General features: G+C 39.3%; 1 protein-coding gene across 2 annotated transcripts in view; it reads right to left on the bottom strand.

The window, feature by feature from the left end:
• itga6.S (integrin subunit alpha 6 S homeolog) overlaps positions 1-16,976 on the bottom strand; it is a 55,956-nt gene that overhangs the window by 26,894 nt on the left and 12,086 nt on the right. For both annotated transcript variants that reach the window (XM_018238859.2, XM_018238858.2), the window contains exons 2-4: positions 4,889-5,016; positions 1,239-1,318; positions 161-416 (exon numbers count right to left, since the gene is read on the bottom strand). In XM_018238859.2, the coding sequence (XP_018094348.1) occupies positions 161-416; positions 1,239-1,318; positions 4,889-5,016 (464 nt within the window). The remainder of the gene's footprint in view (positions 1-160; positions 417-1,238; positions 1,319-4,888; positions 5,017-16,976) is intronic.

Here is a 16,976-nt window from a genome sequence, read left to right as displayed (position 1 = left end):
CATGAAACTCCTTGGTGACTTATAATATCTCTATATTTTACAATAAGGGCTACATTATTTTCTATATTAATACTATTCTCTACTATTAAATATCTGGAATTCATCCCCATTTTATAAACGGCAATGCAATTTATATCTATAAAATATTCTTAGGTCCCACCTTTCCAGTTGTATGTTCCGGGTGCACCAAATACAATATAATGAAAGTCTTTTGTGAATGTAGCAGCTACACCTTGTTGGCAAGAACCAAACTGTTCGTGCCCCCTCCTTCGTCCTTCACAGAATCTCCACTCTCCACCATCCATTTCATCTTTTATGGTAAGGTCTTGGCTGAACACATAACATCTTCCAGTGATATCACGGTTTTCATAATTTGTATTTACACCTGTTCTCCTTTCATAACGATGAGCACAAGTCTGTTGTGGAAAACATATTCTTATTAAAGGGAATGTTCATCTAAACCAGTGGTACCCTTATGGCTAAGGGGCACCAGAGTGAAGGCAGTTTAGGTGAGATATGGGAACCATGCTTATTTTCTTTCAAAATAGCCCTGAAAATCTAGTTTGAAGTTTTAGGAACACTCAACTAACATATTCTTGGATATATAATTGTTGATCACCACAACAATGTTATTAGATATCTGTAACTATGTTACGAGCTAAGGGGGCTTCGACCATCTTTTAAACCTCACAAGCTTCAACATTTTTTATACCTGTCCAATGAATCTACATTATATTAATATTTTTTTCCAATACTGTTAGGCTAGGGCCACACGAGGGCTGAAATCAGCTAGCCGAAATACGCTGGCTAATTTCAACCCTAACTTGGGCAGTAGCCTCCTCTCTTTTCCACATTGAATCAGCTTGAATTCAGCAGATTTCACCTCAAAATGCACAGACTTGTCGTTCTGCACCGAAACCAGTTGGGTCTGTTAGCACTGAGCCAAGCTCATTCAATGCGAAAAAGAGAGGAGGCTACTGCCCGCAGAAGGGCTGAAATCAGAAAATATGCTTTCGAACAGGTGACGAGTAATATTTCACTGTGATTGGTTGATGTGGGTTAATAGAACTGATTAAAGTCTTGTAACTTTGTGTTATACTGTTTATAATATTCATATAAATAGTAAAAGTAAATAGGCATCAAATATGGCACACAGTCATCTTGCAGTTTGTAATGTCTTTAGCTCTTTTCATGCTTGCCTTTTAAATAAAGCAAGATACTTGAACATAAAAACTTACCACAATTTTCCCACCAGGCCCCTGGCTTTGAACACTCACACCCATCCATTGATTTTCTTTGCTTTCTACATTCACATCAACTGAAAAGGAGAGAAAAAAATAAATAAATGTAAACTAATCTGATCTAAAGACTGTTTAGGACATTGCTGTCCAACTTCTGTGGTACCGAGGGCTGGAATTTGTCTGGCCTACATAGTGGAGGGACGATAATGGAAGCCAGTGTTGACCACTCCCTGTTTTTTAACCACACCCATGTTACAACAAGACCAAGTCCACACTAATGGTGGTAGCACACAAAGGCAGAGGAGGGCACACACAGGGAGCGTAGGGAAGCTAAAACAGAGCAGGAGACAGGGAAACCTATCTGTACCGCTCTAAAGGTGGCCATACATGGAGAGATCCGCTCGTTTGGTGATGTCGCCAAACGAGCGGATCTCCCTCCGATATGCCCACCTTGAGGTAAGCAATATCGGGCTGATCCGTTCATGGGCCCTAGGGCCCAACGATCGGATCCTAGCGAACGGGCGGTCGGATCGCGGGACCGCATCAACGAACAGATGCGGCCGCCATCCGACAGGATTTTTAGTCCCATCCGATCGAGATCTTGCTAACTTTCGGCCATATCTCGATCGGGGAAGCCCGTCGGGGGCCCCCCATACATGGCCAATAAACTGCCGACTCGGTCTGTCGGCAGCTTTTATCGGCCCGTGTATGACCACCTTAAGATGTACTACATACAGTGACACAGTGCTGGTGCCCCTTCAACAGTTTGTATGAGGTATGAACAGGTAAACAATGTGGGCAGTTTCAGTGCAGGGCTTTAGGGGTATGAACAATAGAGGTGTTACAAAAGTGATCAATGCAGGTGGGATTAGATATATGAACTATACAGGGATTACAGTCTGAATTTGAAGATTAAACAATGTCAGGGCCAATTAATCTCTGTAGTGATACCTTTTAAATCTTACACATGGTAAGCAGACAAAGCAGGCAGACTAATGCAGGGTTGTCAAGTGGACCATCCACAGAGGTAGTAGGAGACATTGGGGGGGGAGGTGGGATGATGATGTTTAGGGGCAGGCCATAATGTCAGGAGACAGGGTTATTGCTTGGGGCCTATGATTTGTTAAACTGTGTGTCAATCATTTCAGAGCCCTGTCTGAGTTTCAGACTTCAGAGTAAAATCCAGACATGCAGTTTTGAAGTGGACAGCCCATGTAAAAACCTGACTGTCCAATTCATAAATTCAAACAGGTAGCACCTCTAGAGCAGGGGTGCACAAAAGGTAGATTGGGATCTACCAGTAGACCTTTAGCTGGTGATTAGTAAATCAAGACACGGTCAACAAACAGCTTGTCTAAATCAGCCTCCTGTTTCATGCTTTTTATTCAGATATGTATTATGTGATGGTTACATAAGATATAGTTGTTTGTTAGATATAGCAATATACATTTTCCCAAGAATTAGTAATATTTTCCATAACTCAGAATGCTGACAATGTTTTTATGGATGTAGATCATAATGGGACACCTTCACTAAAAGTAGACCCTGCATTAGTAAAGTATGGGCACTCCTGATATAGAGTAATGTAATAAAGGGTCTTAAGTTTTCTACTTGTCTAGTAACCCAAACGAGATAGCTGGTCAGCTTAAAACAAACATCTGTCTGGTTGCTATGGGTTAAAAGATGTAGGCAAACTAAAGACTTTTTATTACATTAATCTGTTAAAGTTGCACCAGTGGGATGTAGCTTAAAGGGGAAATATTGTTAAAATGAAAATGTAATATAAAGGGATACTGTCATGGAAAAACATGTTTTTTACAAAATGTATCAGTTAATAGTGCTACTACAGCAGAATCCTGCATTGAAATCCGTTTTTCAAAACAAGAAATGGATTTTTTTATATCTAATTTTAAAATTTGCTATGGGGCTAGACATTTTGACATTTCCCAGCTGCCCTCAGGTCATGTGACTTGTGCTCTGATAAACTTCAGTCACACTTTACTGCTGCACTGCAAGTTGGAGTGATGTCATTACCCCTCCCTCCTACAAGCTGCTGTAATGTAAATAGAGCCTTGTCTGCTGAGCCTGTCAATTGAACAATAGGCAGGAATCAAGATAAGCTCCCACTGACACCACTTCAGAAGGATTGAAATAAGATAGTCCTGTGATCACTGCCCCCACTTACGTTTCAAAAATAAATATATACATATATATATATATTTGTTTACACAAAAATGAATGGCAGAAACACAGGAGTACACTCCCAGGACTGATGACAGGGAATAGAAAAAAAGGATAAAATAAGGAGGACATACATGAAAACCAGGAAAACTTAGGAGGAAGTCTAGGAAAGGTTAAAATAGCTCAGGAGAAAGGAGGCAGTAAGTAGTTAATGAAAAAAGAAGTATTGCAGGCAGGAAAGGAGCAAGGTGTGTGTGAGGTGGATAGCAGAGGGAACTCACAGCTCCTTTACCTCATCTAGTAACCAGTAAAACTAACTAGGAAGGCAGCAAGGAGAGAAAGCTCCCCCCCTCCAAAGGAATACAGAGAACAAACTTACAGAACGGCAGGAGCTTTGATAGTGTCTGTGGGAGGAGGTGCTGCTAGTGCAGCTGTAGAGCAGGACCTAGGAAAGTGAAAGTAATTGCTTCCCTGCAAACCATGTGACCTCTCTCTTCCAAACATCACAGGCATGGGCAGAGAGGGGAGGGGGAGTGTACAGCTAGATTCTCATGTCGTAGTGCGACCTGGCTTTTCATTACAGAGTGGCTGCCTCCAAGCACACAGGTAATGCTGTGCCTGCTGTTAGAGCAGCACAGGATGAATGTGTAATGAGCAGAAATGGAAGCCCCGATGACAAAATACAAACTAAAATAACTTATGCATGGATTTGTGGATTAACATTTTATTTGCCAGACAGTGTTTATAGATGTGTGTTTTTTATAAAAATGCAAAAAAAAAAAAAGTTTAAAATGACGACAGATTCCCTTAAACTTCATCACACAGAAATAATAAATTCCTAAATGTAATCAATTAAATATTCTTTATCACTTATGAAAATCAAGTTCTTCTACTCTTCACAATTTCCCTTATAGTATCTGTTTCTTGTCATTCACTCTTCTGGCAGGAGTTGGGAGTCTGATTATGATATACAGTTAGATCTAACATATGGAACACCATTACCTAGCAATTGTATTAGAGATCACTCAAATACCTGATTCTAGCACAAACAAAATCTAACAAAATAACTGACTTCAACACAAATCCTGCATGTAGAGAGACATGATTTGGTGATTTTTGAAAGAGAGAGCTCTAATACATCTTCCAGGCAAAAGGAGCCCCCCAAAGGTTGTAGTAGACATATTCAATTCTCATGGTCACAATAGCTCCCCTTTAAGGTCACATGACTGCCAGATAGCATCCTCAGCAGCATTACTGTACTTGACACCAATTACTTATTTCAGGTACCACAAATGCTACCAAAACTCTCCCTAAAGAGAAAAATAACAGCTTTCTATCAGATATTTCATCTTGATAATATTCTAACAAAATAGGAAATTACTTTGGCACAGTCTTATAATATACATAAAACATTCTAAAGATTCCAATAAAATTTGGAAACAGTAAATAAACATTTTTTATGCTACCTGAATTATCGAACAGAACCCGATCACAGCTTCTTGAAGGCGATTTGATGTCACAAACATATAGCCCGCCTGTTACATTTGCTTTCTGTGCAGAAAAAGCTTTAGCTCTAGGTGACCCAACCAACAGCCTGCAGAGAGAAACAGAAAATAATATATCTATATTTTGCAATAAACCCTTACACATGCAGAAATATCAAAGTCTGAAAAGGGTAAAATAAACTGAAAACCATCTCCAATTTGGCACTGGCTGCTCCACTCATCAGTCACGCAGATGGGCAGCTAATATACAGGTATATGCCTTCAATAAGGATAATATCTAAAGAAGAATTTCAGTGGAGGAAGAGTTAAAATAGGGTTACCAGATTACTTGATACATCTAATGAAGCATGTTACAGGGCTGGCTGATTTAACTTTAAAGCATAACTAAACCCTAAAAATGAATGTGGTTAAAATGCTATATTTTATATAATGAGCTTATTGTACCGGCCAAAAGTTTCAGCATCTCAATAGCAGCAATGATCTAGGACTTCAAACTTGTCACATTGGATCTCCATCTTGGAAAGTGTCTGCAACACTCACACACTCAGTAGACTCTGAGCAGCTGTTGAGAAGCTAAGCTTAGGGGTCATGGCAAATTTACAAGCAGAAAGCGAGGTTTGTCTGTAATATAAGCTTGTGCTAAAATGATGATTATTAAATTCTGATGCTAGTTGCACTGGTTTCTGGGCTGACATGTAGTAGTTAACTGTATTAAGTATTAATCAGTCTTATATTGTGACATTTCTATTCTGTATATACAGTATATTGTGAGTAGGTCCCTAAGCTCAGTAAGTAACAGCAGCACAGAGCATTGCATCAGCAGAAAAGAAGATGAGGCGCTACAGGGGCATCTTCAGAGGCAGAGATCTTTACTGCTAAAAGGCTGTGGTTGCCTTGGGCTGGTACAGAAGCCCAAAACATAATGTACAACAGTTCTAGCTACTTCTTTTGTAAGGCTTTAGTTCTCCCTTAATTGCAATCATTGCAGCCCTTCTAGCTGGATTTACGTGACGTGTCCATGAGTTTTAAAGTGATCTGGTAACCCAAAAAATAAACTGTCCTTGGGCCAACTACATGATGAGTTACAGCGCCCAAGGCATGATGGTAAACCAATTACCCATACTTGGGCCTATTCGTTGATCAGTTGAATGTACTGCCCACAGATGTCATTAAATACATTTAAACCAATATCATTTGTGAAATAGGATAATGTACATGGACTGATGGGGTGGTCAGTTCAGGTAAAGATGGATTAACTGGCCAACCATATCCATCTTGTGGAGGCATATGCACCAAAGATTAAACTGCTTTATACAAGGAGAAAACCATCATCATTTTCAAAATTAAATAAGTCAATTATTTCTCAACACTATTCTCGCTCACAAAACTGTATAATTTTAGGCACTAAAACACTATTTTATTCTGATTTAAAAAAAAACCTCTCTATAGCTTTTTCAAATGTAAAGATCTCATGATTCTAAAACTGCTTCACCTTGCACATAATTCTGTCTGTAGCAACAGTATCCCCTTTTTAAAATTAGAAGAATATTTTTTTTTACTAGGGGATATAAAAGACTGGGTTACAAATCAACTTTTTAGATACAAGTCATTTATAGAAATTGAAATGAAAAACAGTTTAATATTATGTATTTTCAGGGATAAATTTAGGTTATTTTCTGGAATAGTTGATGAAACAGTGACTCCAGAGGAGCATTATCTGTGGCCCACACAATGAATTTTCCCCAGTGGCTCTGTCTTGGCAAAGACATATGTGATAATCCAAGAAATAAAAGTGTATTATGACTTGTGAGAGAGTATAAATAGCCAAAAGTAAATGCATTACATTAAGTGGTGTAGTGCAATTAATTTTAAATGAATTCTACAGTAATCCAAGTGCTTATCTGTTTAGTTGGATTCCCTAACTAAATTGTGGCATTATAGGGTCACAGGTTCACAGATGTCTGTATGCCGGATGTAGCTCACTGCAATGGAAGGTAGGGGCAGGGGGTAAACTGATTACAGTCAAAGGGTGTAAATGCAGGGCAACACCACTACTGCATCAAGTACAAACAAAAATGTATGTTTCTGATTAAATTTAGTTGGGATCCAGAACCTAGTTTGCCAAATACCAACACCCAACAAAATCCAAACCCTTATAATCATATGACTTTAAAGTGCTGAATAGTTAAAGGCAACTAAATTATGTTTCAGATTGTTTGGTATTCAGATGAATTGTTTGCCAACAGTTTGTTATTTCGTTGAAGCCAAAAACAATGAATTTAGTCCATCCCTAGTATATACTGTAGGTATAGGATTGCCCTGAATGCTTGAGGCATAAACCCTTTATAAACAGCAGTAACAATACTGGAGCATGAGATGAGAGATAAAGCAATTCTAGGTTTCTAGACTTTAATTTAAATGTTTCTGGCTATTGAGTGACTGCTTTTGCACACTAAGGGAGGAAGCAACCCTCCCAAAAAAGCCTTGGGTGCATGCAGTCTGAATTTTTTTTATACCAAACTACTATATATAAACTATTGGACTCCATAATTTCTTGAATTGTCTTGTTGCTTCTCTAATTTTTTCTCTCACCACTATTACTGATTTTGTATCAGCATATGCTCAGCCTCCAACTTTATGTGTTTTATTTCAGAGGCTGACTGTTAAGAATCCCAATGTAAGTACGGTGAAAGGTTTATTTAATTAAAAAGCAGAAACATAGAAAATTACACACTAGTGGCGATTTACTACACCCAGGACTGTGCAAAATGCAAAAAACAGGAACAATCTGACATGTTTTTCACACTTTGCACCCTGGGCCACAGAGACCTATATGGCCCATAAATATAGCAATGCCTGCATTCTTTGGGCACGTGGCAGGAGGCACATAAATGGTATGACAGGCTGTAAAGACAGGGCTGGGCTCCTCAAGCACAGTCAGACCCTGGATGCAAGTGCTTTTTAAAATAAGCACTAAGGGGTGCACATTTCACCACGGAGTTTCAAGCCTTTAAGGAAAATGACAGGGTATCAAAACATGGGTGACCAAACACCTTAAAATACCGTTCCATAGTGGGGCACTGAAATCACAATGGGTATATCAGCCACACTGCTTAATAACACGAAAATGGCCACATTAATTTAAACAGGTTTAAAGGGATACTGTCATGGGAAAAAAAAAAAAATCAAAATGAATCAGTTAATAATGCTGCTCCAGCAGAATTCTGCACTGAAATCCATTTCTCAAAAGAGCAAACAGATTTTTTTATATTCAATTTTGAAATCTGACATGGGGCTAGACATTTTGTCAATTTCCCAGCTGCCCCAAGTCATGTGACTTGTGCTCTGATAAACTTCAATCACTCTTTACTGCTGTACTGCAAGTTGGAGTGATATCACTCCCTCCCTTCCCCCCCAGCAGCCAAACAAAAGAACAATGGGAAGGTAACCAGATAACAGCTCCCTAACCCAAGATAACAGCTGCCTGCTAGATCTAAGAACAGCACTCAATAGTAAAAACCCATGTCTCACTGAGACACATTCAGTTACATTGAGAAGGAAAAACAGCAGCCTGCCAGAAAGCATTTCTCTCCTAAAGTGCAGGCACAAGTCACATGACTGGGGGCAGCTGGGAAATTGACAAAATGTCTAGCCCCATGTCAGATTTCAAAATTGAATATAAAAAAATCTGTTTGCTCTTTTTAGAAATGGATTTTAGTGCAGAAGTCTGCTGGAGCAGCACTATTAACTGATTCATTTTGAAAAAAAAATTTTTCCCATGACAGTATCCCTTTAAGCAATTTGACTTGACTACTAGAAGCAACTATGGAATGTCCCACTATGGAAAGATATTGTTGCGTGTTTTGACAAAGGTGAGAAGATAGAAAATAGTCCACATACCAAATTACTACATTCTGCTCTAGTAGGAAGTCTCTGTTTCATCTCATTTTCTCCCCTACATCACTTCTAGCTTTTGAGACAGACATTTTACATAACATAGTCTGCAGTGAGAGCATCAACCTCAAACCTAGGTGATTTTTGTCCATCCCCCATTACTCCCAGACCATGCCCAGTTACACTAAAGGTGTCCATACACGGAGAGATCCGCTCGTTTGACGATGTTGCCATACATGGGCCAATAAGCTGCCGACTCGGTCTGTCAGCAGCTTTTATCGGCCCGTGTATGGCCATCTTTTCATCATGCCACTGATATATATATTTGCATGACTCCTGGAAAATATAGGTGGGTTTACAAATATGATAGAGTTGTGCCTTCATTTACCTGAAATGTCCAAATCATTAGAAAATACCTAAGTAACCTATTACTTTATGGGCTGCCTTTTACCGGTGTATTAAGCAACTGCATTTGGCCTTACTATTTCCAGCTCTGTAGATTAATATAATAGATCAGGAGTACATAAACTAATCTCTTCCATGGTCCACCAGCTATCTGAGAGGGTGCAAGTAAAAAGCAATATAAATATATGAGGAATTGTAACTTATAAATTAACAGTAGTAAATCTTTACAGGTAAAACTGGTGGTGAATAACTAAAGTTAGATTTCTGTGTTATTTTTCCTTTAAATAAGCCCATTTTTCTACAGGACAATTCTGCACTGTTGACTGCACATTCAGGTTACTTAACCTTCGCACATGTTTTCTCGTGTCTTTGTAAATGCAATTAGCTCCAAGGAATTATTAAGCACCCAAAGAATGAACTCCTTTGAAGTTGTGCAACTAACGATCCTGGCAGGAGAAAATAGAGCATCGAGAAAATGACTAAAAAAATATTAATATTCCCTTTGAGCCTGCATTCATTGTCCTAGTCCATTCATCAACACCCTCAAATGATAAAACACAAGAATAGAACACAGGTAGGATACACATAATACTCAGATAGGGACAGAGAACCCAGTAATAATCCACTGGGTAGTATTCAGAGATAATCACCACATTGGCAGGACAAACTTCAGTTTAGAGCAGTCCAGACCCAACTTGGGGAGCTGTCCATTTTCTTAGCTGTGCCCCTCCCTATGAGAGGACATTTGTGTGCGTACCATTTTCAGATGGAGAAAGATATTACAGATACCAAATAAAATGACCCACATTCACCCATCTAAGACAATCAGCTTTGAGCAACCAGCTAGTCAGTGTTTGAATAGCTGAATAGGTAGCTATCAGGAAGAGGGTTTATGTGCTGAAATGGACTGTAAAAACTGATTGGAAGGCATGCAGAGCATCCTACTGCCAGTGGTGTAACAACAATATAGCAGAGCCCATGGGGTATGCTGTAGGTGTTCCCACCTAGCCTTTCTGGTGCAGAAAGCTTTGAATTACATGAAACTATATTTTAAGCAAATAATTCAGATTTTTAAAAACAGTAACCTGTTTCTCTGTAATAATAAAACAGTACCTTGTACTTAATCTCAGTGATCAAGTTGATAAACTTTGATACATGATAACTATATTAACTATGATATAATGAATCCTTACTGGAGGCAAAACAATCCTATTGGGTTTAATTAATGTTTAATTGATTTTTTAGTAGACTGAAAGATCAGTTATCCAGAAACCCCAGCATTCTGGATAACAGGTCACATACCTGTAAAACTATTTAGAAAAACTTTTCTATAGATATTACTATACTTTTCAATCACTTTAAATCCCCGTTTTTTCCCATTTAGATGACCTTAAGGGAAGTGCAAGGTGAAATATTAATGAAAGATGTTCTTGACTTTTTTCCTATTCTAGGAATTTCCCCCAGGGTAGGTGTAATAATATTACAGTTAAGCTTCTTAATTACACTGGGGGATGGGGGAGGGGGGATAGAGCCTTCCCACCTAACCTACAAAGACAAATAAGTGTTGTGTATTTATAAGAACAAATCTTTCTTTCTCTAGCACTGTATTCATCATTGAGACTGCAAGAGCACATCAACAGGTAGGGTTGCCACCTGGCCGGTAAAAATGATGGTTGATCCCAATGTTATTAATAGGGAAAAAAGATAAATGTACAGGAAGGCCATTATTTTTTTCCAGAAAAGGTGGCAACCCTAGCCACAGGCAAACACACCATGCGCATTAGGAATTTTCATTCACTAGGAATGCAGTCACATGTAGTCACACATGTATACATTGCATATGATTGTTGCTCTTAGTGACTTTCAATGTCCTTCTGATTTAAAATATGGCGTACATAATTCCCCTTTATTATATATATATATTCTGATACCGCTAAAGCCAACAATCATTTCTCACTACTAATACTGCTTGATCTCTCAGCCGCATTTGACACTGTAGATCACCCTCTCCTCCTCCAGTCCCTCCAGTCACTTGGCCTTCGTGACACAGCCCTGTCCTGGTTCTCTTCTTACATCACCAATCGTTCCTTCAGTGTCTCCTATAATGTAGTATCATCTTCTCCCCTACCTCTTTCTGTTGGAGTTCCTCAAGGCTCTGGCCTGGGACCATTACTATTCTCCCTCTATACTTCCTCCCTCGGCAAATTAATAAATTCGTATGGTTTCCACTACCACCTCTATGCTGACGATACTTAGATCTATCTCTCATCTCCTGATCTCAACCCAGAACTCCTAACTCGCATCTCCTCCTGCCTGTCTGCTATCTCTAACTGGATGTCGCAACCCTACCTTAAATTAAACCTCTCTAAAACTGAAATGGTTCTCTTTCCTCCAACTAACACCAGTAACATCCCGGAAGTATCCATCATAGTTAACAATTCCACTATCACCCCCTCTCCCCAGGCCCGGTGCCTTGGGGTTATCCTAGATTCTGCCCTATCATTCACTCCTCATATCCAGTCACTTATTAAATCATGTCACTTCCACCTAAGGAACATATCCAAAATACGATCATTTATCACCCAATTCTTATTCACTCTCTCATCATATCGCGTCTAGACTACTGTAACTCTCTTTTGATTGGCCTCCCGCTCCAGAGAATGTCACCTCTCCAGTCCATAATGAACACTGCTGCGAGGCTCATACACCTCAGCAAACGCTCCTACTCTGCCTCGCCATTCTGTCAATCCCTGCACTGGCTTCCGTTAGCTTTCAGAATCAAATTCAAATTTATGACACTGACTTTCAAAGCACTTCATAACTCTGCCCCACCCTACATCTCTGAACTCATCTCTATATACTCACCCAATCGCTTACTACGCTCCTCTACTGACCTGCTACTCAACTCTCATTACCTCCTCACATGCTCGCATTCAAGACTTTGCAAGGGCTGCACCCCTCCTCTGGAACTCTCTCCCACGGTCTGTCCGACTTTCTCCCAACATTTCTGCTTTCAAGAAATCTCTGAAAACGCACTTCTTTCGAGAAGCCTATCCTCACTCTGCTTAACTACCAAACGCAACACCACATACAGTACCACATTTCTCACCCACTTAATTCGATCTTGCCCACTCCCACACCTTGTGTATTACTCCCCTCCATTTAGACTGTATGCCTATGCATAGGGCCTTCCTTACCTTTTTGTACCTGTATTGATTGTAATGTTTGTTACTCCATATGTTCTATGCATGTAATTCATGTGATTTAGTTGTATAATCACATTTACTTTACAGTGCTACGCAATATGTTGGCGCTATATAAATACATGTTAATAATAATAATAATAATAATAGTGTTTTTCTTAAGCACAAAATGTATTCTAATAATTGTGTCCCTTGCAATACTAGAACAAATAAGAAACTGATAGTACCAGCCCTTAAAACACAGGAAATATCTTTCTCGGTGCTGCACAGTCGGCACTACCCCTGAACAAGTGTTTTCCCTGTTCTCAGAGAGAGAGAGAAAAAGTTCAGAGTGATTAATTTTATGATCTTCCTTTTCAGGCGCAGAGCAAAGGATCTGTGTCTTTTATAAATGGGCCGATCAGATAAGATTTTGTTTGTTTGAGATTTCAGACACAGAAGCCCTGCAAAGTAATCCAGCTACAGTTGGCGTCTAGGCATGCAAAGTGTCAGATTTCAGCAAAACAAGGTATTGGCTCTGTATCTGCTGTTAACAGGGAATTATAAGTCAGTGAAAAGTAATAGAATGCCGAAACTCGCCAAATATACAAAACACATAGGCCAAAAACTCTTATTTCCTTCAACTGTTGCCTATAAATTAGAGATTTTATTAAAAATGATAGTCTAATATTTTGAACTTAGTCCACCACAGCTGTAAAAAGAATTAAATAGGAAGAGACCCACTACTAGTAAAGCAGTAGCCCAAATGTTTATAAATTTTTTTATTAGGACATGCATTAGCCACAGCCGTACCCTAGGTGATTTCCATGGCCTTGGGTGATACCCACCAGACAATCTACAATCTGTCAAAGCAGAGTACGTTGCAGCACTGGGATCTAGGGTTGCCACCTGGCCGGTATTTTACGGCCTGGCTGGTAAAAATTATGGTTGATCCCAATGTTATAAATAGGGAAAAAAAAATTATATAGGAAAGCTGGTATTTTTTTCCAGAAAAGGTGGCAACCCTACTGGGATCCCACATCTGATCTGATTAAAGTCAGAGCCATATCTGTAAGGGTTTAATGGTTCTCCTGTGGTTGTGAGGGTTTCCTGCCATACTTTAAGGGCAATGTCACATGGTAAGATTTGGCGCCTTGATAAATCTGCAGTTCTGCTGGTGACAAATCTCCTGAAAATGCCTTGCCATTGCCTAACATTGTGTATTTTGCAAGTAAATCTCATTACAGTGATGCAGCTGAATCTTATGAAATTGCCTTGTTTTGCATTTTCCCTACAATTAAGCTGGGTTGCTGAAGGTAATACCTTTTATTACTTATAATATGTTTTGTAATGGTATGAGAAGTAAACTCTTGGAATTGCCCCATGTGTTGTAGCTCTTAAGAGTTTTTGTTTTAAGCCTAGGGCACACAGTATGGTTTCTGTGCAGTCCACTTCCTTCTACCCCGGCATTTACACACCAAAATCTGCTTTATGTGTCTTACAGACAAATCACCATGGCCTAAGATAGCTCCCCTTGTTTATGAAGTTAAGGTCCCACTAAGAGTGGGGGTTTAAACTCATATTTTATAGTATGCAGGGCTGTATACATATATAGGCACTAGAGGGCCTGTGTCTAAGGTTGCACCTTTTGGGGGGCAGCCCAAGAATGCCTATATAAATGACTTTTTTTTCAAAACAAAATAACCCCCCCCCCAGCCACTGCAGAGACTTACACTTCAGAGGCACAGCTGTGGGGTGAAGGGTACAGGGCCCATTGCAGTGAACACAGTGGGGCTCATTTATCCACACTGGACAAATTTGCTCATGGGCAGTTACCCATAGCAACCAATCAGTGATTAGCTTTTTAAAGCCAGCTGCAAGTAGAACAATGAATGCAACAATCTGATTGGTTGCCATGGGTTATTCCCCATGGGCAAATTTGCCCAGTGTTAATAAATTACCCCCACTGTGTATGACATCATTCTGTATGTTAGGAGGCACTGAAAGGTGCCTAAGGTGGCACTGGAGCTAATACAGCCCTGATTGTATGATAATGTATATTACATGGAGTGGAGCAGAATAGGGCCTAGGACCAAAAAATTTTTTAGAATTCTTTATAGGTAAGAGTATTGCAAGGTATTAGTAATCTCCTACCAGAGAGCTTGGGGAGGCATTTTCTATGTCCCACACAGCAATAAAGCAAGCTCAGGCTAAATTCCTTACCTGCAGGTTTGAATTCTTGTGGGATTATATGCTTGTAGGGAATCAATGTAAACTTGCTTTTATTTTGTGAGTTGACAAAACTAAAGACATGTTGTAAGAAGCCGTATAGGGGCCCCACCCAATGACTCACACACCTACCTTGAATATATATTCTTCTGCTGCTAATGTGAAACCTTTGCAATGCCGTTCACAATGAAGCTTCAGGAAATCCTCGCACTACCTTCTCCAGGACACACATGCACACGCACAAACCATCCAAGGCAAGTGCTGACACACCAACTGGCCATTTATGGACTTTAATCTCGATTTCAGAGAAACGGATATTGCAGGAAGGCAGAACTTTTCCACTGATGAATGCCAAGTTTGCTCTTTTGTACAAATGACCTTTATTTCTTATCATTTCTCAAGGAGCCAAAAACTAAACAAAGATTTCAGAATATGTGAAGCAAGGTACGGTACCCACTTACTTACACATAAGGCCCACAGGAGCCCATGAGAAACAAACATCTAACACTGAACACTGTTCATTTTAGCCAAGAGACTATAGGTGTCTTTGGGGAAATTTAATAAAATTTGCAAAGAGAACAAATTTAGCTAATGTAAATCCTCATGTCACAATGTAATATTCTTCATTAGACTTTTAATCGTATTAAGAATCTTAACTGTGCATCGTGAACTTTTAACAACTGCTTGATGGTGGTGCAAACGTAACAAATAAGAAGTTTTGTTACATACTGTACACTGCACACTTTTGCAAACTATAAACTTCGCAATCGCTATCCTACTGTTGCGCGAGGGGCAATGTTTTGAACAGAGCTTGACCTTAATATTACAGCATTATAGGGGGCAGGAGGAGAAAAGCACATAGGTATCCCCTCTACTGCCCTCTACTCATCACCTAACTTCTGTGTCATTCAAACACTTTTTAGGGAGTGGCCAGGAGTGCAGGTATATAATGTCACCTCAGGGTAACTTTCACCAGACTAGAAAGCAGCTCTGCACACAAGTAGCCAAGCAACAATCAGGTTACAACTGCAGTTTTTCACAGGCACTAAAGGCAAAATAACTCTCTCTGGCAGTCTTTAAACAGATGGCTTGTTATAAAGCTGTTCTGTCAACCGTAACCTGCCATTTGTCTTTATAAATGCTTGTTATGTTAAAAACACCCATACCTTTTAGAAACTTCTGATTGCATTGTACTGAAAGGTAAAGTAGTCAGCTTCACCATCAGGAATTAAAAACCCTAACTCAGACTTCAAACCTGTGCTGAACAGTTGTAACAGCAGAAAGTGAAGAGTAGCTCTTGCTCATCTCACTTACTCGTCTGCCACTCATAAACCAACCAATATCCATACTACAAAGGATACAGATTAAGGCTAATGCCACTGAAAATTGGCCTTCTGAAATACAATTTTCATAAACATGATGTTAGGAGCCACTCTTAATTTAATACTAGAATGAATAAACCATACAATTCTCTTTGTTTTTACACTGTCAAAGACAGTCCTGAGCTAGTATATCCATGGAATTTGCAAGTTTACTAAAAGTACATGCTGTTATATTTCTACCCCTGGCAACAACCCGAGTGTAACTTGCATCTTATGGTTTATGCCTTGAATTTCCCAGCAGACCCATAAGATGTGGCAATCTCCAGTCTTTCCTGGGAAGGGCTAGTTTATGGCCTACAATATACATACAATCTAAACTTTCAGAACTTTAGAGTTTTGAGATCAGAACTATAATCCCCTCCTCTCACAGGACACATATATGTAGAACAGTATATCCGGTTTCATTTGGCCTTATTGGATGTCAATTGAATCTTAATTTTTGGAAAATACAGGGAAAACTTTCTGTTCTATACTTTGAAGATATTGGGACTTGTAGATTAGTATTTGTTTGTTTGTTGTTAGTTATTCATAAGTTATGGGTTTTTATTGGATATTTATCACCAGATCACCAGATATTACCAGATATGACTTAGAAGTTGAAATAGGAGTATAAAAAGGTGGATACTACACAATTATACAAATATAAATACCATCAGTTCAACCTATATGCACGTGTGAAATATGCATGTTGATTTAAAGTGGACCTGTCACCCAGACACAAAAATCTGTATAATAAAAGTCCTTTTCAAATTAAACATGAAATCCAATTTCTATTTTTTATTAAAGCATTCATAGCTGTTGTAAGCTCATTTAAAAACCTCAGCTGTCAATCAAATATTGTCTGCCCCTCCTCTATGCCTAGGCATAGAGGCGGGGCAGACAATTACTTTCACTTTCCATTCAGCACTTCCTAGATGTCACTGCTCTCCCCACATTCCCCCGTTCTCTTCACCGTTT

Source organism: Xenopus laevis, chromosome 9_10S (assembly GCF_017654675.1).
Source record: "Xenopus laevis strain J_2021 chromosome 9_10S, Xenopus_laevis_v10.1, whole genome shotgun sequence".
NCBI classification, from domain to species: Eukaryota; Metazoa; Chordata; class Amphibia; order Anura; family Pipidae; genus Xenopus; species Xenopus laevis.
The sequence above is the reverse complement of the archived record's forward strand: the minus strand, read 5'-3'. Positions and strand labels throughout refer to the sequence as shown.